Raw genomic sequence first — 24,792 nt, 5'->3', positions numbered from 1 at the left:
TAGAACTCTACGTATACTTATACATTGATATAAAAGGAAATAAAAAACTTTTAATCTTTTAGATAGTAAAAAATAATAGTGGCGATATGACTTCATTACTCGTTACTTATTACTTATCACGCATTACAAGACTACGCACAAGAGACTAGGTAAGCTAAAACAATTATATGACCTTATTCAATAAATACATCTACAAGATGTTTTATTCAGAAATAGCTACCTAAACATATATCCTACATGTATTGTATGTACCTCTTTCAATTGTGACGATGCATAAAAATTATTTTATTATCCAGTCAAATATATAGGTCTTCAAAAACGAATACCTAAATACATTGCACAGAATATTTTTATTTTGATTTATTTCATAAGATAAATTTTAAGACTCCAAATATTTTTTGCACATAATTTTCTTATAAATTTTTTGCATACCCTTTCTTTTCGCTTTCATATTGGTACTGGCATGACGATGGATGTAATGATATAACCTCGTTACGAGTTACGAGCACGAGCTTCGAGTAGCGCAAAAGACGATTGCAATGTGTTAGCAAATACATGAACAAACTTGACACAAAGTCAGGCAACTGCTAGAATTTTTGTTCGCGAGAATGAACCTGGCGCAAAATCAATCAGGAAACCTCTAGGATGGAATCACTTACGGACGAACCTGGGGTGAGCCGCAAGTCGCAAGTTGCGAGCTGCGAGCCGCGAGCCGCGAGCCGCGAGCCGCGAGCCGCGAGCCGCCAATCGCGACCACGAGGTCAGGCTGCAAACTGCAGACTGCAGGAGATTGAAATTTGGCGAACGGACCTGATGCGATATCGGTGAGTCGTTGGGAAAGGCGCCACAGATAAACTTGAGCGATGAGGCAAGTATTAAAAGTATTAAATCAGTATTATAATCGTTGACAAGATTGGTTTTAATTTCGATACTGACACTTCATTTTCATCCGAACAGAAAAAACAATATTAATTCCAGACAATTACATTAATGGAAACTTGTAAAGTTCCAGCATCACATGCTCCGATAGAAGGCAAAAACTTTCTAAACAATATTAGACATGAATACACAGGTAGCCGGTATGTAACTCGAACACGTACTCATCTATCAAAGTATCACGGAATCGTTAAATGCATTAAATTAATGAATTACTTTTTCATGTATAATATTCGTGAGCGTGTATCATTAATGACCGTTTCTCCATATTTTCTGCTTATTTGGTGGAAACTAATTAACTAAGGACAATTATTTAATACAAAACGATAATATGAAACTGAGGATCAATGTGACATAAAATATAATATAAAGTGTAGTGATATAAAATCTCTTATTTTCACCAAAACTTTAAATAACGTCAAATAAAATAATGCAGACCCGAAATCGATAAACGAGGAAACTTAAAACCGTAAATTTCAAGAGATTTTAAAATTCATTTAACACGAACGAAATAAAAAAGTTGTATCGTAAAATACTAAAACGCCTTGTATAAGATAAATGTCATAATAAATTATAAAATTGTATTTATTTAAGAGAAATAAAATTTAAAGTTATATCAACCAGAAAATACTAAAACACAACATAAAATACGGATGCGATAGTAAATTATAAATAACAATACATTTATCAATGTTTAAAATATGATAAAATAAAAAATTGAGCCGATACGCACATAAAACGTCAAGAATTTAATGTTACAGGTAATGTCATATAAACAACGCATAAAATATTAACCGTATTAAATATGATATAAAATGGATGCGTTGATAAAATATGCGTGAAAATACCAACACAATCTTACGTCAATGATATTTTGCTGTATCAAAGAAAAAAGGAGTAAAAGAAAATAAAGCTGATTTGTCAATTTGAAGATTATCGTTTGCTCGGGATAGCATATGCGATGAGTATGACTACGCAATTGTTTAAAGACTGCATAATTGGAAGACAGCCAGGACCATCGTATGTTGATTGTATAAAACTCACCTTCATGCTTGCGCCCTCTATTTTCCAGTCCTTGAAAGGTGGTTTCCTGTCCTTTATGTATTGTAATATCTTCTTGTCATCCTTCATGAACTCGACTTTATGCAAGTAAGCATCTGGGACACTATGATCGCAATGCAGAGTAGCTGTGCTGTTGTATGTTACGTAGTTGGGTGCTATCAGTCGTACATGCACCGTGCAAGTTGCATCTGAAAGTCACCGATGACGTTTTACTTTTTGAATAACAATTTCTCGCTAGGGCAGTAGCTTTTATGATTATTTAACTTTCCAATCTTTTTCATTAAAGTATAGAATTTATCAAATATTTTGCCAACTATTATCTCTATGCTTCTTTTTCCTTTGATCACATAATTATAATCCCATTTCCCGAGCTTTTCCGTTAAAGTATTCAATACCGCTGAATAATGAACATATATGAAATATATGAAATATTCCAACAAATAAATATCATTCTCTCCGCCTTTACAAGATAATTATAATTTCACATCATGCCACATGGTTACAATTCTGCTGTCTCGTAAAAACATCCCGTTTGTCATTTCTACCACTTAGTAATATTGAGCATACATCCTCTGATTCATTGAACATTTCAAAGTTATTCATTTTCTATTACGAATTGATTAATTGATTAACATATTTTTACTTCATTTATGTACTTTTCATTATGTGAAAATATTATATTTTATTCTTGCGAAATATCCATCTCGTTAGAGGTACATTTAGTATATATTGTGTTGGCAACTAAGTGATTGCGGATTTTGTCAATAAGTGGTCTTAGCATATTCTTTTGTTTTGTCAACGTGTTCAAAGCACCTAATCTATATTGTTTTCTTGTTGTTTGGACTTCCACCTTTCATTTAGTAAAAAAAATTGTATCGATTAGTTATTTAGTTTCGTTTTTATCCTAATTTCAAAATGAAAGAACAAGACGCGCATTTCAAATATATTTTATTGTATTATTTCCGAAAAGGCAAGAACGCATCGCAAGCACACAAGAAGTTACGTGCCGTATATGGGAATGAAGTTTTGAAAGAAAGACAGTGTTAAAATGGGTTTGCCCCATATCAAGGCCATTATCGATTCAGATCGTCATAGCACAATGCGCGAGATTGCAGAGAAGTTCAATGTATCGCATACATGCATTAAAAAAAAATTAAAACAGCTTGACTATGTCAAGAAACTCGATTTATGGATCTCTCATCAGATTAAGGAAATTCATTTGACGCAACGTATTAGCATCTGCGTTTCGCTTCTGAAACGCAACGCAATTGATCCATTTCTGAAACGATTGATTACTAGCGACGAAAAGTGGATAGTTTATAACAATGTTGCTCGGAAAAGATCGTGGGTGATGCAAGATGAACCAGCCCAGACGACACCAAAAGCTGAGATTATGCTGTTAATTTGGTGGGGTTATAAAGGAATTCTGTACTTTGAACTTTTACCAAGAAACCAAACAATTAATTCAAACGTGTACGTTCAACAACTTGGCAAACTGAGCGATGCAGCTCAAGAAAATGAGCCAGAATTGGCAAGTCGTAAGGGTGTTGTTTTCCAGCATGATGATGCAAAGCTCCGCACATCTTTGGTCACTCGCCAAAAATTATTGGAACTAGGTTGGGATTTGTTGTCACATCCACCATATAGCTCTGACCTTGCGCCTTCAGATTACCATTTATTTCGTTCCATGCAGAACTCCTTAAACGGTAAAATTTTTAATGACGCTGATGATGTAAAATCACATTTAATTCAGTTTTTTGTTGGCAAAAATCAGAAGTTTTATGAACATGGAGTTATAACATTGCTTGAAAGATGGCAAAGGTCATCGACAAAAACGAACAATACCTAATTGAATAAAGTTGTATTTTTAAGCAAAAATTTTGAATTTTCCTTCTTATTTAAAATACGCAATCATTTAGTTGCCAACCCTATATATATATATGTGTATGTAGATATGTAAAAATATAAAATATGATCATATTCAAACAGTTTTCAGAAAAAAAAGATGATTGTAGAGTAGAGTTAAAGCGAAATATGACTGAAATGCAGATAAAAACGCGATACAGAGCACATGCAGGATAAAAGAACGTTTCACGTGATAATGGCGGTGGGCTTGAATGGATAATAATTCGTTTAACGAATCTCAAATGTCTCATTATTATGCGTAGTGAAAAGTACACGCAGCAACAGATATAACGGGAAACGGAAATCACAAAATGTAACACGCAAAACTTGCCTCGTTATGATTCAACAAGAAAATGTTTTGCCCTTCTTGTCCCTCGCCCCTAATTACATCGTTGACAATAACAAAATCATTCATTTATTCTCGGGACAACAAACTGGGAAATTCCACCCGTTCAATAACATAACATAAAACTTTAAACATTGTGCTCGGCTGCGTCAGCTAAAACGAATCTTGTGTTCTTCGTTTTATACGTTTATTAAAATCATAATTAATGGCTACGTTTCATGAAAGCTGGTCACAATTATAATGACGGTTAAAAAATATTTCGATAATACAAAATCTACGATAGGTATATACAAAAAATAAGGCAAAATAAAATGAATAATCCTTTTGCCTGATTTTTAGTTGTTTCAGATAATTTTTCTGTTATATTAATAAAAATAAACTTGATGATACGACCTTTTTTCGGAGAGTTTAAAACAATTTGATAGAATGAATTGATTAGATCCGCCATTATTATCGACGAGTTTATTACGATCATGATTAAAAATCGATTTTTGATAAACTGATAACGTTCTAATGCATCAACTGTCACTGTATTGTGATCCATAGAAAATTCAGATCTAAAATTATTCGAATGTCCTCCATACTAGTCTAAATCTTTATCACGTTTTAAATAACTAGAACGTACATAAGAGAAAACGATTTGACATATCTTAAAAAACATAATTATTGTAAAAACTTTACAACGATTCTCAAACTATGATGCATTTAAAAATGTTATTATTGGTTGAAATTAACAATTTTTATTAATCCCTTGCTTTGTAATATCGAGTTACACCAGCAGCGAGAATTAAGGAGCAAACGTAACAAGATTTCTATTCGTCTGAAAATTCAATTTCAACTCGTCGTCGGCATTTAATCCTTTGTATTCCATTGGCGCCTTTACGACAATATTGATAATATGATTACTTTTCTTATTATTTTCACCGATAAAAGGTGAGAAAGCAGAGAGCTCTCCAGTATAAATACAAACATTTATAACATTGTTGATCATGCTGATGTTTAATACAAATTAAATGCTTTTCATTTCTCCTACCTTTTTAGTTATTTTATTATATATTTTATTATATATTATTTATTATATAGGTAAATTTGTAATTCCATTTACACCACCTGAATATAATAGGATAAAAGTACGATAAGTACATTTGTTTGATTCTTTTATTTTAATGTTTCGATATTTTAATACAAGGCATGCAATATTTTTAAATTATGCAGAAAGTGGAAACATACGTGTTTACCCCAGCATCAAATAATTTACTGAATTTTGAAACTGCTGTTCTGTAGAAAATTAAAAATATGATTTATTGAGTTCTTCTTCTAATTTTCATACGTGCCATACGATGTAAAATACTAAATGAAGTAAAATTTATTAGTTTCCCAATAGACGTAAAGAATAGGAATCCTGATACATATGACCGACAATATGTATATAGATAGATATACAGAAAAACTGATAAAGCAAGGGATTAGCAATATCTATCTTTTCAATTATAAAACTTCAACTGTAGATTGAACAAAAATTTCAGATCCCGGGTCATATCTTTCAAAGTAACCAATAAACTTTCGCTTATAATTAATGAAACAGCTGGTACGATCAAATTTACATGTTATCGCGTTAACGTTCGGATCGTGCGCCGCGTAACGTCGCGACGATTCGTTGTTAATGTGTCGAGTAACAATTACCCCGAGCTACATCATCGGGCAACAATTAATAACCGGATAATCGATACAATTTAGCGTGCCGGAAGGCAAGTGTCTGTTAATGCGAGCGAGTTCCTTCGTGAAATCTAGGTCGTTGTAGAAGTAGGTCCAACGTATTCGTGTCAATTTTTTGTTCCGTTCATCCAATTGTCGCTTGTCTAGAACCTCATATAAATGATCGAAATTATGCTAATGGGCTAGCCGAGGAGAAATTTTTAAAGAATAGATAAGTCAAAAGGGAGACATCGCGGAAAATACGCAAGGTTTGATGAAACCGTAAGGAAGGATGGAGAGGTTTCGGTCGACTATAACTACTTGTGGCAGTACCCTGTTGCTGGGAGGTGTTACTGTATCGATCACTGAAAGCGCGTGTTACTAACACGCGCGCAGGCTATTCCGGGTATTTTTAAGACATTTCGAAATCAGTATATAACAATGAATAATCGTCGAAAATGGAATTGTTTTATGGTATATACGAATCGCCTAGATCGCGCACATTTCAGATTTAAATAAATTTTTCCGAACAACGTTCGCAGTTCGCAGCTCGAGAGTTCTTCCGGAACGCCTCTGTGTGTACCGTGAAACGAAAGGGAAGAAAAAGCGAGCAAATGGCAGAAACGAGAATCCGTTCAACGATTCGTCACGTATTTTAATTTTAATTCTAGTTTTCAGTGATAATCTACGAGAATTATCATAAATCAGCAAAAAGCAATATAATAGATTTGAACAATATTTCCTGATAATAATATAAGATCATAATTATTTTATTTGTGTAATTATTATTTTTGAGGCGAAAAAATGATAAATATATCTATAATATATTAAGAAAAGTAAAAAATTTGATATAAGTTGTAGCCATTTTGTTAGTGGTTGAAATGATTAAATGAGATTGAACATATGCTGAGCCATTTTTGATTCCTTGTTGTATCCTGCTTCTGTCTTCCTATAATTGGAAGAGTAGACAAATGTCAAACGAATTCCATTTATAAACTGCCGTAATGAATTTTAAGATACATCTTATCGTAAACGAAATATTATAATAATTTAAATAATTGAAGAAAAATATTTAATACGTGTGACACGTTACATATATGACGAAAAGTTTAAAAAAAAACCGCGAATAATGTAAACACATCTATACACTTCGTAATTCGGTAGAATCTCCAACTAATAATATTTCACTAATTAACAATACATTCTTTTTAGCCAAATTTATTAGACGTATAAGTAGTTAAACTTGCTTCTGATTATCTTTTCACTCATAATCACTGATAATACATTCGTATTGTCTAGACTAAATTCGAAATATATAGTATTTTACATAAATGAAGTCACGTATATCGATGTACATTTATTTCACTAGATTATTTGTTTTTCTTATACTGTCAATGAAACACTAGTACAGATGACTTTCTCATTCAAATTCTGAAAAGACTTAGAATGTTTCGTATAAGATGTTTTACAACGAAAACGATCGGGCAAATTTCTCAGGATAGGAAACTTGATTTCGATGATTGAGTTCCTTTTCAGTTTGAAACATTATATAATACTAAAAATTTCGATAGAAAAACAATCGGTAATTTTCACTATCAAGAACAGAATGAACTGGCCGGGTGGGTGTTCACGATTGCGTACAACTTACATGAAAATAATTGTAAAATATATACGAATACGAATTTCCCCCAGTATGCTGACTGAATGCGTGGCATCCTCGTATGAATTTTCTCGTGTTGTCTCTACGCAAAATCTTACTGCTCTCTACGTTACTTAATACGGAAAAAACGTGCGTCTATTTTGTACAGTGATGTGCCTTTAAACTACACAACTTCGAGCTGAGTCGGCGCTACAACTGACCAAGCTTTTCGATCGTTTCACCAACTCCCATAGAATATAAAACATAGAGCGGAGACTCGCTGCCTTTTCGCTTATCGAGCGATCTTCAGCGTTGGATTTGCTAATGGGTCAGCCATGAAATAAACGATGCAAAGTGTAAACCGAAATGCATAACGCTTTAGTACCTTCATGATAAGGTGGAACCGTCAATTTTAATTAACACAGTTGCTACGACAAAGAGATAAATTACTATCGTGAAAAGAATATTATTACTTGTAGTAACATACTACATAACTTGTATATATTTCCAAATAATCTTTTATAGTATAATATATTTATAATTGAAAAATTCGATTAAAAGGAACAGAAAAAGATAAATTTATATATACATATATGTATGTATATAATATTCATAATATAAATATTTTATTATTCTGTTCGTATTTTTAAATATTAGGAATGAAATAAGTGTTAACAGATTAATAAAAATATTGTGAAAACCACCTAAATAGTGCCATTTTTTATTTCAATGTGCTCTTTTATTGAATATTTAATTTTATAGCAATAAAAATATTAATTATTTTTAACTTTTTTAGATACTAAGCTATTACAACAAGTTATAATACATTAAATATAAATGATAAATGTCATAATATAATGTGTTAATGTTAATTTATACATATATGCAAAATTCATTAGATGGCTCATTACTGTTTGAACTTATGACAAAAATAATTAACTGCTATATTGTGAGGCATAAAAATAATATTCAAATGAGCGACACTTATAGTATAAAATTCATTCCTTTCTACTTTTGTATATTGTGGGTTTGAAGTATTCGTATAAACATTTTATATATCTTCTTGTCATATGCTCATACAAATACGTTTAAAATGAAATACGTATGAGTTGTATAGTTGAGATTGAAGCATAAACAGAAATGGAAGGACATGAGGAAGATGAATTAGAAGATTTACATTCAACTATTTACACCTTTCCACCTAATGTACAGAATGTGATCGAACAGGTTAGATTGACCATATAACTGTCAAAATATACACTGACATTTATCCTTAATGAGCAGTTAACGTTTTCTTATCTTGTTAAGTATTACGATTTATTTTTTCTTTTTTGTTTTAGTGATTTATATGAATTTATATTAAATAAATTATTTTTTAATTTTTAGGTTTTACCTAGTACAGATCCATTGGATCAACCAAACTTTAATGTAGTAGATTATATAAATTCATTATTCCCAACCGAACAATCTCTATCGAATATAGACGATGTAGTAAATAACATGGAATTAAAAATATGTAACATAGACAAGGAAATTCGCTCGGTAGTACGTGGACAAACAAATGTAGGTCAGGATGGAAAAGCAGCATTAGAAGATGCACAGAAAGTAATAAAAAAATTATTTGTGCATATCAAAGATATTAAAGATAAAGCAGAACAATCTGAAGAGGTCGTTAAGGAAATAACAAGAGATATTAAACAACTGGATTTTGCTAAAAGAAATCTCACTGCCTCGATAACAGCTTTAAATCATTTACATATGCTCGTAGAGGGTGTAGATACTTTAAAGTAATTTTTTTACAATAATTTTTTAGAAAAAATATAGTTAACACATGTAATTTAGTGATTATTACTTTATAATGTTATTTGCGTGTTACTTTAGAGTATTAACACAAAAGAAACAATATGGTGAAATTGTTTTACCATTGCAAGCAGTGATGGAGGTGATGCAACATTTTAGTAGTTACATGGATATACCTCAAGTGAAACAATTGTCTGATGAAGTATGTAATATATGAATTTTTATAGCAGTAATAGTAAAATATATATAATGTTTATTAACATTCTGAAATAAAGGTACGTCAAATACATATTGAACTGGCTCAACAAATTACAGCAGATTTTAAACAAGCATTTTCTGGTCAAAATCCAAAATACTTTAATCAGTTAACAGAAGGTTGTTTAGTGTTATCTGTATTGGACCCTAAAGTTAAGTAAGTATGTTTATTAGAAGATTAGTTACTCAAATAGTTTTAACACAAATGTAATGACTAATTCTTTTTACAAGGAAAGATCTACTTACTTGGTTTGTGGGTATTCAATTACAAGAATATGCACATCTCTTTGATGAAAATCAAGATTTTGCATGGTTAGATAAAATAGATCGACGCTATGCATGGATAAAAAAGCATTTACTTGATTTTGAGTCAAAATTTGGTACAATCTTCCCGCAAGATTGGGAGATTTCTGAACGAATTGCTGTGCAATTTTGTCATGTTACAAGAGAAGATCTTACAAAGTTAATGCATAAAAGACGTTCTGAAATAGATGTAAAACTATTACTTTATGCAATTCAAAGAACAAGTAATTTTGAATCATTATTAACAAAAAGATTTAGTGGTATTACTTTGGAAAATGTGGATATAACAAATAAAAGGATTACTACTGCAGACACGACTGATAATAAAGTTCCAGGAAATCCGTTTGAACAAAATGACCAGGTTTTTAAAAATGTTGTATAAAATTGTCTTCTACTTAAGATTTATACTAACGGTTGTATTATATAACAGGTACAAAACGAAAAACCAAAACCATCACCATTTTCAAATCTTATAGGAAAATGTTTTGAACCATACTTAAACATTTATATAGAAAGTTTGGATCGTAATCTAGCAGATCTAATGGATAAATTTATATCAGATTCTAAAACACAACCACCTGGTGCAAAAGATTTTGATGGTATTGAAGGTCCTAGTAGTGTGTTATCCTCTTGCGCAGATCTGTTTGTATTTTATAAAAAGTGCATGTTGCAATGTACACAACTTAGTACTGGCTCGATTATGTTGAGTTTAGCTGAAACTTTTCAAAAATATTTGCGAGAATATGCTCTTAAAATATTACAAAATAATTTACCTAAGTAAGTAGAGTACACGCTTTTTATTTGAATTAATTAAATTTATGACTTTTTATAATTAAAATTTATTACAGAATCGGAGGTGGTACAGGAATTGGTACCAGTATGAGTAGTATACGTGATTTTCGGGACCTCTCAACATCTGGTTTTATACAAAATTTTCAAAGCTTTCTAAAAGAAGGTGAAAGCACGAGATTTAGCAAAGAAGAGCAATCGCGTATATGCTGGTAACAATTTGCTAATTGATGGTATTTTAATTAACATAATATTTATAAAAAAATTAATTGCACGAAGTTATTTTTCAGTATACTGACAACAGCCGAATATTGCTTAGAAACAACACAACAATTGGAAGAAAAATTAAGAGAAAAAACAGATAGATGTTATTCAGAAAAGATTAATCTATCTCAGGAACAAGATATTTTTCATAAGTATATACTTATTTACATATCTTTTTTCAGGTTATCGATATTTAGTTAATTTTTTTAATATTATTCATAACAACTTTTCCAGTGTTATATCGAATTGTATACAACTACTTGTTCAAGATTTAGAGTCTGCATGTGAATCTGCATTAACTGCAATGACAAAGGTATTTATTCAGTTTCATATTTGTTATACGTATGCTTTATAAATATTTTGAATGATTTTATTCACCGTTATTGATATGCAAATATTTCTTAGGTTCAATGGAGTGCCATAGAGGTTGTTGGTGACCAAAGTAATTATGTTAATACTATTGTGGCACATCTTCGACAAACAATACCTACTATCAGAGATAGGTTGTCTTCATGCAGAAAATATTTTACTCAACTCTGTGTTAAGTTTGCCAGGTAAAAACTGAAACAAAAAGTGAATTTGTTTTACTAAGGAAGTTAATGAAAAATGTATTTCCTTGCAGTTCTTTTATAGTAAAATTAGTACAGCAATTGTATAAATGCAAACCTTTAAATACTGTGGGCGCTGAACAATTACTATTAGACGTACATATGTTGAAAACTGCCCTTTTGGACCTCCCATCAACAGGATATCAAGTTCAAAGAAAAGCACCAGCGACATATACTAAAGTAATTTCTTTTGATATATTAACTTTTTATAAATTAATCAGCACATTAATTTGTATATATTAACTTGATATATTAATTTGTATCAAAACATATATTTTACTATAAACAGGTAGTAGTAAAAGGTATGGCAAGTGCGGAAATGATACTCAAAATTGTGATGTCACCAATAGAATCTCCAAAAGAGTTTGTAAAACAATGCAGAATACGTCTACCAGATTTGCAAGCGCCAGAATTTCAAAAAATTTTGGATATGAAGGTAAACTAATCTTTTTATAAACATTTAGAATACTTAACAGTCATATTAAAATCTCAATAATTCGTAGGGCTTGAAAAAAACAGAACAAGTTCTATTACTAGAACAGTTCAAGCAACCTGAGAATACAGATATTTCACATGACACTAGGAGTCACGTCATTCAAGATAGCCCAGAACACGAAGCTGGACGAATAAAAAGATTGGAAAAATTAATTAAAAAAAGAATATGAATGTTTCATAGTAAAACTTATATATATATATATATATATATTATATTTTAGTGTACATATACAACTTAAATATGATTGTAACTATATAATTACTAAATTTGCATAATTCTTTCACTTTGTTTCAATAAAGTAAAAATTGTTTTTATATAATTGTTACGTCGGCCGACTCTCTACCTGGACCGGGCCTCACATCGCGGACGGGATGGCAACTAGATGTCCGCACATCCTTATTGCGTACCCTTAAGAATCTCAAGGACCGACCATAAATCTTAGAAAATTCTAGCTAAAGTCATTCAGATCGAACAAAGATCTTTTTACGAAAGCGTTTTCTAAGGTCTCTAGTTTGTTTCTGGAAAACACTTGAAAGTTGGTTTTTCCACACGTGCGATGCTTTCTATCACCAACTTTCTATCGAGGGCGGCTAAGACCCCTCCTAGTCCACCAACAATCGTAATAGCCAATAGAAACAATGTCTATTACCCTCACTTTCCTGGCCCAAAACTGTCATCAACAAATCCGATGATCCCGTATGCTAGACACACCCTTCCCTAGCTCTTCTCTGACACAGCATCGTCACTTTCAGGGTAGTCCATTTTCGTCGTCAGAACAGTCAACAAGTCTACCACGGTACTACCCTTAAATCAATCCGTTTCGTAAAGTCTAACTAACTCATCGAGAGATATCGTCAAGTCGGGTTATACTTCTGTAACGCATTAACTGTACTCATCGTCAAATACTTGTGACGCACATAATATTGTGTAATCTATTGTTGAATATATACGTCATATTAACCTGTTAACACAACGTTGATTTCAGTTTAACCACCCCTGTTATCCTAATCGAAACAAGGGGAACGACTCTTTCGCGGCGTCGATTAGCCGAATCGTAGCGAGAATTTACGCCTCTCGCTGATGCGTTTTCCTCGCGACCGCGTCTCTCCGAGAACGGTCGTAACAATAATGAAATTTCATCTTCCTAAATTAATAATTTTGATTCTAAATTTTCCGTCTTAATCAAAGGATTTGTGTGTTATATAGAACAACAGAAGCTTTGGTTTTGTATTTTATTGTTGTACTTAATAAACAACATTCAATAAGCAGGTAGGTGTTAACCCTGCTTTTGTGCAAGTTCCTTTGCTTTAGCTTTCTCTAACTTAGCTATTCTAGCGGCAGATTTGCTGCCTAGGAGACCACCACCCCAGTGACGTCGGATTTCATCATATCTATCATTGAAGTTTGTTTTAATAGCTTCAACCAGTTTCGAGAAGTTGGCTCTATCGCCGGAATCAACCTGAAATAAAAATAATGCGTTATCGAAAATAAAGTACATTAAAATTATAATACATAATACTAATAAAATTATATCAGTATAACATATTGTTTAGTTATATCACTAAAATTATCATTGGATTGGCTCTATTTAAATTCATCATACTATAAATTATTAATTATATGTTATGTAAGAATAGTTGGCTTTGATGAAAACTCTTACCTGTACCAAAGCTAGTGCAGTACAAGTTTTACGCCTAACAAGGAGTCCCAATCGCGATTTACCTTTCACAATACAATAAGGTACACCCATTTTACGACAGAGGGCTGGTAGAAATAGAACAACCTGTGATAAAAAGTAATATATCTATCAAAGAGAATAATATTGTAATCAATAGTTTATGACTACAACTATATAGTACTCAGAATCACATTTCATCCTTTGAAAAAGATTGATTATATCAATTTATTCTCAGGTGAAGAAATTCTAACATCATTGTGATGGAACAATTAACACGTTCGTCGCCCAGCGTGATTCGGCTAAGTTTCCTGCGGGGCCCAAATCCGACCGCCAAAGAATGTAAATAGAGCAACAAGCAGGAATTCATCGTTTATCGCCTTCGATTCATTGTAAAGAAAAGATTATTTATTTCTGAAATGGAGAAAGCGATAAGCTTTCCCGTTAGAGTATTCCAAGGGACTTCATGGCAGATATCTCAGATCTTTCATTTAGTCGAGAAGCATACTTGTGAGACCGTACATCAGTGATTTTTTCATCCTCAAAATGTTCAGTAAACAGCGTGAAAATATATTTAAAAGTGAGGAGAGTAGTGATGACGGAGTCTATAACTATTGTTCAAAGTGCCTAAAATCACCCCAAATGTGTTTGGAATGTTTTAACGAATACCATGCGATACAGAACAATGTAATATATTATCCAGAATATAAATTAATAAAAAGTATGGTATAATATGTTTTTAATATTATTATGTTGTATATCCTATATATAATATCATATATTTATATTAACTCGAACAAGAAGAACGTGACCATACTTTGGTGACGGAGCCTTCACGGAAGTATACCCGTCGCATAGATATGTGCGACGTGGCGACGAACGTGTTAAATATACTTTACATAGTATTTTAAGAGACAAGGAAGTATACCTCAATTGGGTCCACGTCATGGGCAATTACCACAAGCTGAGCTTTCTTCTGTTCTACGAGTGTAGTGACTGTATTTGTTCCACTGCGTAACACATTAGGTTTCTTTACTGGTGTATCTTCTTTCTTTATAACTTTTTGTTCAGCTCTATCTCTCAGCTTCAATTTTTTCATAAGAACTGAATCAGGTCTATATTTTTCCAACATTTTGAATAATTGTGTTGCTGTAACATGAAAGGTTAATGATAGATCTCTATGAATTGTTAAATTTCCTTACTGTTTTATTTACTAGCATGTAACAAATATAAAATAAACATACCTGTTTGTTTATCCAATGTCTGTGTAAATTGATTGATTGGTGGTGGTACTTTTAGTCTTTTTTGCAGTACAGCTCTCTGCCGCTGAATACGAATATACTTGGGCCATTTCACAAAGCGGCTAAGATCACGAGCAGGTTGAATATCCTGTCCTAAATAATAGATGGTTTATTATTTTGTTGTCATGTATGTTATATTGTATGTTATTTAATGTTAATATATTATAATTAATTTGTATATCTAAAGTTATGTGTCCAACTTACCAATACCAAAGTTACGAGTACGTTTTTCAAACAGAGGATTGGTTTGTTTTTTGGGTTCAACCTTCTTGACTGCCAAAGGTGCAGCAGCCACCTTCTTTCCTACTTTCTTCTTGGGCTACATTTTTGTAAATGCATATATTAATATCATTTATATCATAAATATTATTAAGCATTCATTATCATTGTTCAAAATCATGCGTACATGCAAAATGTGGCAGTTAATCTTATGAAAACTAAAACATTATAACTTTTGCAAATGCCAAAAATTTATATACTTCTACAATAATAAATAATATCATTTCCAATAGCTTATAGAATATGATAAACAAATCTATATAAAAGAAATAGATTTATAACATCATATGTCCAAAACATGCTGAGATCGAACCACTATAATTCATAACAGTAACTAATTACTGTTAGAAATATTAATCTTATTTAGCCATTTAGTAAACTTACTTTCTTCTGAACCATCGTTTTAACAAAAAACCTAATGGATCTTTTATATCACAATGGATATAAAAGTTTGTATCTTGCTTAGAACAACGCGAGGTATGACCGCCAAGAACGTAAAGAAAGGTTCATGCAGCAGCGACACCACAAGCATGCAACAGCGCCACTTGACAATCAAAATCTTCATGAAATTACTTGCTTCTAGAAAAGAAACACGATTATTTCTATTTCTTCAAACCACTTATTGCAATATATTTTTTAATTAATTATTTTAATATATTAAATAATATATTATTTTAATTTAATTATTTTTAAATTTGAAAAAAGGACAAAGATGAAATAAATTCATAATTCCACTGTTTAAAATAATTATTCTTTCTTTTGTGAAAATATATGTATAAATAGAAAATTCATAAATTTACAAACAAAAAAGATATAAATAGAAAAATAGAAAATATGAGATGAATAATTGTAAAATTTATGGATATGAATACATTAAGATTCTATGCATATGAAGCACAGAAATTATATGCATATTGATTTAGAACGTATTATATCAATGAAAAATAAACGTAACAATTAACATTACGCCTAAGATATAGTTTGAGAACAAGTTTTCTTTCCAAAATATATTTATATATCTGAAAGATGCGACAACGAATTAAAACTGTTCAAAGGATTCATGCATGAATTCGCTAGGGACGAAAATGTGGCAACGACGGCAGCGACGACAACGACGGTTCGCGTGCGCGATCTTCGCGCCTCCACTCTGGACTGTTTTCCGAAGGAGATCGTGTAGCGGCTATGATGTGCTAAGTTCGTAATGTGTCGACAATCCGTCTAAGATACTCATCTGTCATGAAAGCTGATATTTGGTATTCGAAAAACTTTCGTTTATTAGTGTGTTCGTGACAGTACGTAACTTGGATAATTAGTGTTAGTTTCCGACTTATCGTGACATTTTCTTCCCTGCAACTGTCGATTCTGAGAAATCGCACATTTTCTATTTGGGTGTACTTTTTGGACCATTACAGGTAATGTTAGTATATACATTAAGTGTAACCACTTTATATTATCTTAAACATTATTACTGAAGATTTCTATTCTATCTGTTTAAAGCTAGCAATAGATTTTATGGTCACTACTTGCATCGTATGCTGAAGCGTCATGTAGAATTTCGCTCGCGATTACTGACAAAAACATGTTAAATACATCTTTAATGTTAATTCCATCAAATCCACATTAAATTATAGCAGTATGCAACATTTTTCATTGAAAAGCATACTTTACTTGAATTGGTGAAAATATGAATATGTGTACTTAAATTACCGTTGAGGATAGTCTGTGAAAAAGGAATGCAACTAAATGTTAAAATTAATTTTTTTGTTATATTATTATACAAATTTTGTAACTCGTACAACAATCAAATTTACGTTTCATTAAAACATCAACGGAACATATATATATTCCGATAGAATCTTTCAATTTTCAGTTTAAGAGAAGAATGTCGCGGAAAAAAACATCTCGGTTGATTTCGATTTATTTAACTACAGATTAATATTATCAACATACTTCTCAATTTAGAAGACCTCGGTGTCTGCAAATGTCGGTGCAAAAATGTTAGCCGATAATAAATTACTTTGTAATTGTAAATACAGTATATTGCAGCTATAATTCTTAGTGTCAGTTAGCACTAAATAACTATAATAATAATAATAATTTTTCCAGTAAATATACATATGAAATAAACATTACGAAATAAAAATTTGATATCATTCCCTAAAAACTTTATGAATCTATGAAACGCAAATATACTTAAGTGGCCACAAAAAGTATTTGCACAGCATTATTTTTATTATAGCACATACTTATTACATAATTAATTAGTATCAAATTTCGTATTAGTTAGTAATATATATTACTCTCATATGACTTCCAAAATTTGGTACTGTAAAAGTAAAATGCAGAATCTGATAGAAAATTGCTTCATTAGAAATAAAGATATGTGCAATGCCTTTTGTAGTCATTATATCTAGCGATAGTTAATGATTATTGCAATATATATATATTAATCCATTATATTTTATACTGTATAAATTATTTTTCTTCGAAGAAGATAACTAGTAATAGTTAAATGATTGATAGGTACGATATAAATCGATCGATATGACTATCAGAAAGATTTGCGGTATCGGTGCCGGATATGTAGGTGGACCGACGTGTAGCGTGATAGCCTTGAAGTGCCCAGAGATTCAGGTGACTGTAGTGGACAAGAGTAAAGAAAGAATTGCACAATGGAACTCAGAAAAGCTTCCGATCTATGAACCAGGTCTCGATGAGGTTGTGCGTAAATGTCGCGGCAAAAATTTATTCTTTTCTACGGACATCGAGACCGCAATCCAGGAGGCTGATTTGATTTTTATCTCGGTCAACACGCCAACAAAAACATTTGGCAATGGGAAAGGAAGGGCAGCCGATTTGAAGTACGTCGAGAACGCAGCTAGAATGATCGCGGAAATTGCGACCGGGGACAAAATCGTTGTGGAGAAGAGCACAGTCCCAGTCAGAGCAGCGGAGAGTATCATGAATATTTTGCGTGCCAATCATAAACCAGGAGTATCGTATCAGGTAACATTTCCGTTACGAAAATTTACGACTGCATCAACCATGTCGGCGAAATCTTGATCGAATATTTTTACTTCGTAATAGACAATTTTATGTAAGGAAAGCTTATGGGAGAAGCAAAAAATGGATTAATTTCGCGTTCTAGACTCTTAATGAAACTAATATTAATGAAATTTTACAAGTTTTAAGTAAACTGGTGATGTTTATGCAAATTTCTATCTTTAAGCATTTAAAAAAGTGGAATCTAAATAGAGATTTCTTTTGTCCTTCAAATATTATAATGAATACTTTATTTCAAGTATTTTATATATTTTCTTATACAAACATCTGCATGAGTTGCAAATTATTAATACATTTCCTTGTATAACCCTAACAATTTCGGTGATAAATCAAACGAGATTTTATCAATTCCATAAATTACAAATAGTCTTATTATCCTATATCTTGAGACCGTGAAATTATAAAAGAAAAATCCACAACCTACGACTTGCAAATTCAGCAGAATATTGTTAGTTGGTAAATTATCGTGCAAGACAGTTGTAAAATACTAATTACTTTGATCGAAGTATAAATCCTTTTCTTGGAACTTCTTTGTTTCTCTTTCGTTGCTCTCTCTCTAGATTTTAGAGTCGTGTAGAATCTAGAGAGTAATGGGTCGATTGCCACGTGGCTGATTTCCTGTACTCCGTCGTGTAAAAGTACTCAGAAGCCAAGATTGAGCAGATAAATATGTAGTTTATTGGATTGAGTATCGAAGTAAAACAAAAGCAAAGGAAGTTTAGAATAGTCGCTTGTTGCTTGTAATAGAGTATTTTACTGTATCCTTTGAAGCTATTTTTAGGCTCGCTGCTCGCCAGATACAACTTTTAGTGCATGTGGATTAATCTCTTTTCCTTTCTGTTTATGGGCTATGCTAATGCAATTTAAATATCTTTTAAAATACTTAAAATATATTTGCTAGTTTAAAATTTCAGAAACATAATAAGGGATAAATTTCGAAATTGAGTCACGATTAAAAGTAAATATTATTGCAAACGAGAAAGTCAAATAACTGATTCTTTAATTATTCCGAATAGCGTATCGATAATTATCAGCTGTGTACGACCCTATATAAATATTTAATTTCACAGCTGTTCAATTTATCATTTCAACAATATTTTGAAATAATCGTTCGATGATATGCAGTGAATAATATTCCTGATTCTTACTTACGTCTATGGTCAATATACATATTAACTGTCGGGCTTTGGAATTACCTGGTTTAATACTTGATGAGTTCGTATCTGCTCAAGTGTACAAGAATTTCTATTCGAACTGCTTTTCATTCGCCACGTATTGTTCGTGACCTTTTTACTTTCTCAGCTAATCAGCCTTTCTATTATTTGTCACGTGTTCTTAGTTTCATCGCAATCGTGCAAGATGAGAGTAACAGGAAAGGCGTAATCTCTTCTTTAGATCTTATCAAACCCGGAGTTCTTGGCGGAGGGAACCGCAATTGAGGATTTAGTGAATGCAGATCGCGTTTTAATCGGAGGTGAGGACTCACCGGAAGGGCAGGCGGCCATCGAGGAATTATGCAAAGTTTACGAGCATTGGATTCCAAGGAAGAATATTTTAACTACGAATACTTGGAGTTCGGAGTTATCCAAGCTGGTAAAAGCAGAAAATAAAATATTGGTTTATTGGCGAAACGATACCGTTGCTGTTTGCGAAACGCTAATGAACGAAATTAACTAATTTCAACGCAATGTATACATTGATAATGTTAAAGACGGAAAGGCAACATTATTTGTCAAATAAATGATAACGCTGCGTCGTCATGTTTTACATTTGAAATATCATGTTGCTACGGCACGTAGTCGAGCTTATACGTAAAATCATTATGTAATTATTTGAATTAATTGTGATTTTAGGCCGCAAATGCCTTTTTAGCGCAACGCATATCAAGCATAAATTCCTTGTCGGCGGTATGTGAAGCGACTGGCGCGGACGTGTCTGAGGTGGCACGGGCTGTTGGCCTTGACTCTCGAATAGGATCGAAGTTCCTCCACGCATCAGTCGGATTTGGTGGTTCGTGCTTTCAAAAGGATATTCTTAATTTGGTGTATATCTGCGAATGTCTAAACTTACCGGAGGTGGCGGCCTATTGGCAACAAGTCATAGACATGAACGAATACCAGAAATCTAGGTTCTCTGCAAAAGTAATCGAGTCTCTGTTTAATACCGTCACGGACAAAAGTATTTCTATGCTAGGCTTTGCCTTCAAGAAAAATACTGGCGACACGCGTGAGTCACCGGCCATTCATGTTGCTAAGACTCTACTCGATGAGGGTGCTATGCTTCATATATATGATCCCAAGGTAATTCTCATCGACGAGAATGTAATCTGTAATATGTACATTTGACTAGTTACTAAGCGTTTTGTATCTTTTTTCTCTTATAAAGGTCGAGGAGAGTCAAATTATCGAGGATTTGACACATCCGAGTGTAACTAATGATCCAGAATACGTAAAAAGCAGGATCAGTATTTACAAAGACGCTTATAGTGTTACGAAAGATACACACGCTATAGTACTGTGTACCGAATGGGATGAGTTTGTAGTAAGTAACAATTGTAATTATTTTAAAAAATAGTTTTACGATTATTGTATAATTTATTATTTGTTTTAGGAACTGGATTACAAACGAATTTATATTAACATGATGAAACCTGCATATATTTTCGATGGAAGAAAAATTTTGGATCACGATAGGTTACAAAAGATAGGTTTTATCGTACAGACTATTGGCAAAAGAATTACGAGGACCGTACTCTCAAGAGCATGGGGAAGTCAACCTCAAATATAAATAAATATATGCAGGTTGTCATATGAAACCGAATTCATTTAATTTCACAAATATTTTAATTATCACGCGAGTGGGTTTAGAATCTTGTAAATTCCGAAATGTGCTAGATTTTATACCCTCCATGGAATAATCTTGACATAGAAAGTAGTATTTGCTTTTACTTAAAGCATTTTCCTCTTTTACAGATTTTGTGAAATAGTAAATTAGCTTACAATTTTTCCAAATTTACAAAAAATGTAGATTTACAAAATTTTGAAAGATCGAGCATTTTTGATGGAGCTTAGATTTAAGATTATAAATGTTGGAAGCAAATGCGCCTTTTTAAGAACAAGTATGTACCTAATATATATCACTTATTGTAACTGTTTGTAGTAGTGAACAACATCAGTTGTATCAAACATTTATATATACTTTTTACATAATTTGATATGTAGATATCTGCAATTATTATAATTATGATGATAAATACTGTAGCTTTATTCTTTTTACAAGTGGGCATTTATGCGATCTATAGCGGAAGATCCTATTTTAAAAGAAACAAACAAAGAATATTCCTTTACTTTTCGTGCAATATATGTTACGCATATAAAACAAATACTGCGCGAGTGAGCACGGAGGTATGAAGTTTTTGATACTAATTACATTACTTATTGCGATACACTATGACATTATAGGATACAGTACAATACTTACCAATATTTTAACTTAAAAAGATGTATTAGTATTTTCTATTATGTGGAGAATTATTGTAATTCTATTTTTTCATACTTCCATATTCATTTATTGCATTTTTGGAAAACTTTTCCTATAGTTTTCCATTTAATTTTAGATATTACGCTCTTATTAGATATTTTTACAAGTGTAAATAATTCGTTCTTAATGGTACTACTACTTTTAATGTTATAATGAAATTGTTATAAAAGTTGTTTTTGCTTTATTGTAGAGAAAATATTAGTTTCAAAATATCATATTCTTTTGTTGTAGTAACATTAGGAAGGAATGAAAAAAGTAAGCAATAATATCAATGTTGTATTTGGTATATTATATTATATGTCAAATATATTTGATATATGTTTGATATCAAAATGTTTTGTATAATGTATAATATGTATACCATTTATAAAAAACAAAGTCTTAGAAGATTTGCAAGTTAAAATATTCATGATAATTTTACAAGAACTATTTCCATTGTACGTAATTACAGGAAACTGGTATAAACAAATAATTTAATATTGATTTATTCCAAGCAACATAATACTTTACTTTTGTGGTTATATACACGAGATTTATAAATAAATGTTAATAGAAAGTTTTCTAATTCAGTGTCCTTATTGATTGTTTACATTAATACATTATTAATACACTTAGTATATACATACATATATATTGCATTAACATTCCTTAAGCGAAATACTGTACACTATTTTCAAACAAATATTTCAGTATTCTGTTCCCTAAAATGAAGGACAATAAAAAGAAAAATTTAATTTGGAAAAAATAAGAAAAAATTTTTCTTTAATGCAAAAATTATTATTGGTATCATCATCATCATCATCATCATCATCATCTACGTAAAATTATAGAGTATAAATATAATAACTAGAATATCGTTGAATGAATGATATCATTAAACTTGTCAATTTTTTGCAAATTGATAATTTATCATCAAATTAATTCCGTAACCGATATACGAAATTCTGAATGAAGTGATAAGAGTAATTAACAAAAATCCTTGAAATTCGCGGTGATGTCGATGTTGATATTTACGGCCCTGATTTGGAAGAGCGATGGCGCCGCTGAACGAACTACTGGTTGCAGAAGCAGAGGCAGCAGCAGTAGCGGCAGCAGTAAGCAGTAGCAACAGCACGAGTCGTTGTGTGTCTCAGTCTCGCCGTCAAAATTCGTAAGTGGTCCGCGTGACAGTTGTCTGGAGGTTACGTTTACAAGCCGGACGATGATGTCAAAGAGTTGGTGTCGCGTGATTCGCGCGAGATCGAACCATTCATCGAATTGTCAGTGAATCATTACGTTCGTTGTTGGTTTTTTCTTTGTCGGTGCAAGCTTCTCTCTCTCTGTTGGCCAACAGGGATAATAGGCCGGGCCTATCAGTACAGTAGGAAAATGGCGGCTTGCCTTGCGCGATGTAGACGATGAGAGGCAACGAGGTTCTTGGCGTGAAGCGCTTGAACACATTACGAAAAAAAAGTAACCTTTCGTTTTATTGCCGATTGTTCGCGGTGTAAAGTGTGTGGAGTTGGTGTTCGATCATCGGCGCGGTGAACGAAATAAGAGAGAGAGAGAGTGGGAGAGGTTAAGAAAAAAAAAGGAGGGACCTTGTTAGCGCGAACACCACGAGTTACGAGATGAGAGTGAGACGTGAGGAAGAACGAAGGAAAAATAACACGAGAGCCGAGTAACGAAGAACCACTGTGCATTCAGTTTGTGTACGCGTGTGTGCTCGTATGAGAGCGAGAGGCGATCAACGGTGACAAGTGTTCCGTCGACGGGGAACTTGGCCTTAGCCCCACGTCGACAAGAAGATGATATTCTGGGTATCAAGATACCGCCGTGGCTACGTCGACCGCGATCCTCGTGTCGCCGTTTGCTGTCGTCGCCATTGAGCTGCGGCTGCTTTCGCGAAAATTTGTTTTTTCGCGAGAGGATAGCGAGGCCGTGGACGACGAGAACAACGACGAGGACAACAGCAACGACGACGACGACGACGACGACGACGACGACGACGACAACGACGACCGCCACCATCACTATCACTATCACTGTCACTATCACTATCGCTATCACTATCACTATCACCATCACCACCACCATCACCATCACAATCATCACCATCACAACCACCACCACCTCCACTACCAACGATCACAAGGAAAACTCGAGGGAAGATGAGAGGCGCGTGCGACGGCGGCATAGCGAGCTTTCTCGCTCTGGCGCTCCTCTGTTTATTCCACACGTCATGCCTTGTGGACGGTATGTAATGCTTCCATTGCCCGTCAGTTTAGTTTCTCTCTCAGTCGTTCTGTCTTCCTATTTCTTGTTGTTTCTTTCTTTTACAGTGGTTACAAAAACTAGTACAGAATATACATACTAATTACTTAGGTACAGATATTAATTTTCGTATCATATAAATCATTCCGCAAATTTAAATATACAGAAAAATGATGATGATGTTACAGACAGTATTTTTAAAATTTACTATTGTTTATAGCTTATACCATATTCAATAAATAAATTTGTTGAAATAAGACATTTGTTTCTCGAGAATTGAACGTTAATTATGAAATTAGATAATGAAATAGTGAAACTGGCAAAAAGTGGAGTAGAATGTTTGTCATTTGACAACTTTTTGAAGAACAAACATTTAATTGAAAATTGTAGAACTTGATAAAAAAAAGGCTTCACTTGAATATAAGGGCATGTTCCGATACTTTTTCTAGTCATTGTACATACGTAGTATATATATCCTTTGTATGATCCTTTCTCGAGTCGATCTCTTCCTCCCTCATTTCATTCGTGCATCCGTTTCTACCTGTTTTTCATTCTTCTCTTCTTTCCGACTTCTGCCCGACCG

General features: G+C 32.6%; 5 protein-coding genes across 12 annotated transcripts in view; 3 read left to right on the top strand and 2 right to left on the bottom strand.

Moving 5' to 3' along the window:
• LOC139998499 (cell adhesion molecule 1) overlaps nt 1-7,818 on the bottom strand; it is a 60,726-nt gene extending 52,908 nt beyond the window's left edge. For both annotated transcript variants that reach the window (XM_071999624.1, XM_071999536.1), the window contains exons 1-2: nt 7,593-7,818; nt 1,981-2,186 (exon numbers count right to left, since the gene is read on the bottom strand). In XM_071999624.1, coding sequence (XP_071855725.1) covers nt 1,981-2,186; nt 7,593-7,659 — 273 coding nt within the window. In that variant the 5' untranslated portion in view covers nt 7,660-7,818. The remainder of the gene's footprint in view (nt 1-1,980; nt 2,187-7,592) is intronic.
• Nucleotides 7,819-8,356: 538 nt separating this feature from the next.
• Nucleotides 8,357-12,301, top strand: Vps53 (vacuolar protein sorting 53). Of its 2 annotated transcripts, none has more exons than XM_072018483.1 (13): nt 8,357-8,810; nt 8,970-9,370; nt 9,465-9,585; nt 9,659-9,795; nt 9,870-10,302; nt 10,372-10,718; nt 10,790-10,942; nt 11,021-11,146; nt 11,229-11,307; nt 11,400-11,548; nt 11,617-11,782; nt 11,892-12,038; nt 12,106-12,301. In XM_072018483.1, exons 1-13 carry the CDS (start codon nt 8,724-8,726, stop codon nt 12,265-12,267), a joined length of 2,508 nt encoding a protein of 835 aa, XP_071874584.1. In that variant the 5' UTR covers nt 8,357-8,723; the 3' UTR covers nt 12,268-12,301. The 2 variants fall into 2 exon arrangements, with proteins under 2 accessions (XP_071874584.1, XP_071875414.1); XM_072019313.1 differs by having other exon boundaries at nt 8,787-8,885; nt 12,106-12,300.
• Nucleotides 12,302-13,316: 1,015 nt separating this feature from the next.
• Nucleotides 13,317-15,897, bottom strand: Rpl7a (ribosomal protein L7A). The gene is made up of 6 exons (XM_071999744.1): nt 15,738-15,897; nt 15,279-15,393; nt 15,018-15,167; nt 14,702-14,922; nt 13,759-13,881; nt 13,317-13,557 (listed from the first exon to the last, which is right to left on the bottom strand). Exons 1-6 carry the CDS (start codon nt 15,750-15,752, stop codon nt 13,375-13,377), a joined length of 807 nt encoding a protein of 268 aa, XP_071855845.1. The 5' UTR covers nt 15,753-15,897; the 3' UTR covers nt 13,317-13,374.
• A 593-nt stretch (nt 15,898-16,490) lies between these two features.
• Sgl (UDP-glucose 6-dehydrogenase sgl) lies at nt 16,491-22,521 on the top strand. Its single transcript, XM_072002000.1, has 6 exons — nt 16,491-16,765; nt 17,877-18,359; nt 19,812-20,009; nt 20,270-20,716; nt 20,802-20,957; nt 21,027-22,521. Exons 2-6 carry the CDS (start codon nt 17,898-17,900, stop codon nt 21,201-21,203), a joined length of 1,440 nt encoding a protein of 479 aa, XP_071858101.1. The 5' UTR covers nt 16,491-16,765; nt 17,877-17,897; the 3' UTR covers nt 21,204-22,521.
• Nucleotides 22,522-22,878: 357 nt separating this feature from the next.
• Babo (TGF-beta receptor type-1 babo) overlaps nt 22,879-24,792 on the top strand; it is a 67,644-nt gene continuing 65,730 nt past the window's right edge. For 2 of the 6 annotated variants that reach the window (XM_072022251.1, XM_072022507.1), the window contains exon 1: nt 22,883-24,191. In XM_072022251.1, coding sequence (XP_071878352.1) covers nt 24,107-24,191 — 85 coding nt within the window. In that variant the 5' untranslated portion in view covers nt 22,883-24,106. Of the gene's footprint in view, nt 24,192-24,792 lie in introns of all 6 variants that reach the window. The other 4 variants (XM_072022333.1, XM_072022169.1, XM_072022425.1 and 1 more) reach the window with 4 other exon arrangements.

Source organism: Bombus fervidus, chromosome 1 (genome assembly GCF_041682495.2).
Source record: "Bombus fervidus isolate BK054 chromosome 1, iyBomFerv1, whole genome shotgun sequence".
Classification (NCBI taxonomy): domain Eukaryota; kingdom Metazoa; phylum Arthropoda; class Insecta; order Hymenoptera; family Apidae; genus Bombus; species Bombus fervidus.
Note: the sequence above shows the minus strand (reverse complement) of the source record. Positions and strands in the feature narration are given on the sequence as shown.

Excerpts from the sequence above, each read along its gene's own strand:
- Vps53 (XM_072018483.1), top strand. The coding sequence starts at position 8,724 with ATGGAAGGACATGAGGAAGATGAATTAGAAGATTTACATTCAACTATT. Across the intron at positions 10,943-11,020 it reads GAGCAATCGCGTATATGCTG|TATACTGACAACAGCCGAAT; the intron begins GTAACAATTTGC and ends GTTATTTTTCAG. Across the intron at positions 12,039-12,105 it reads AAAAAATTTTGGATATGAAG|GGCTTGAAAAAAACAGAACA; the intron begins GTAAACTAATCT and ends AATAATTCGTAG.
- Rpl7a (XM_071999744.1), bottom strand. Across the intron at positions 15,168-15,278 it reads TACTCGTAACTTTGGTATTG|GACAGGATATTCAACCTGCT; the intron begins GTAAGTTGGACA and ends TCTATTATTTAG. Across the intron at positions 14,923-15,017 it reads GACATTGGATAAACAAACAG|CAACACAATTATTCAAAATG; the intron begins GTATGTTTATTT and ends TTCATGTTACAG.
- Sgl (XM_072002000.1), top strand. The coding sequence starts at position 17,898 with ATGACTATCAGAAAGATTTGCGGTATCGGTGCCGGATATGTAGGTGGA. Across the intron at positions 18,360-19,811 it reads AACCAGGAGTATCGTATCAG|ATCTTATCAAACCCGGAGTT; the intron begins GTAACATTTCCG and ends TCTCTTCTTTAG. Across the intron at positions 20,010-20,269 it reads GTTCGGAGTTATCCAAGCTG|GCCGCAAATGCCTTTTTAGC; the intron begins GTAAAAGCAGAA and ends TTGTGATTTTAG.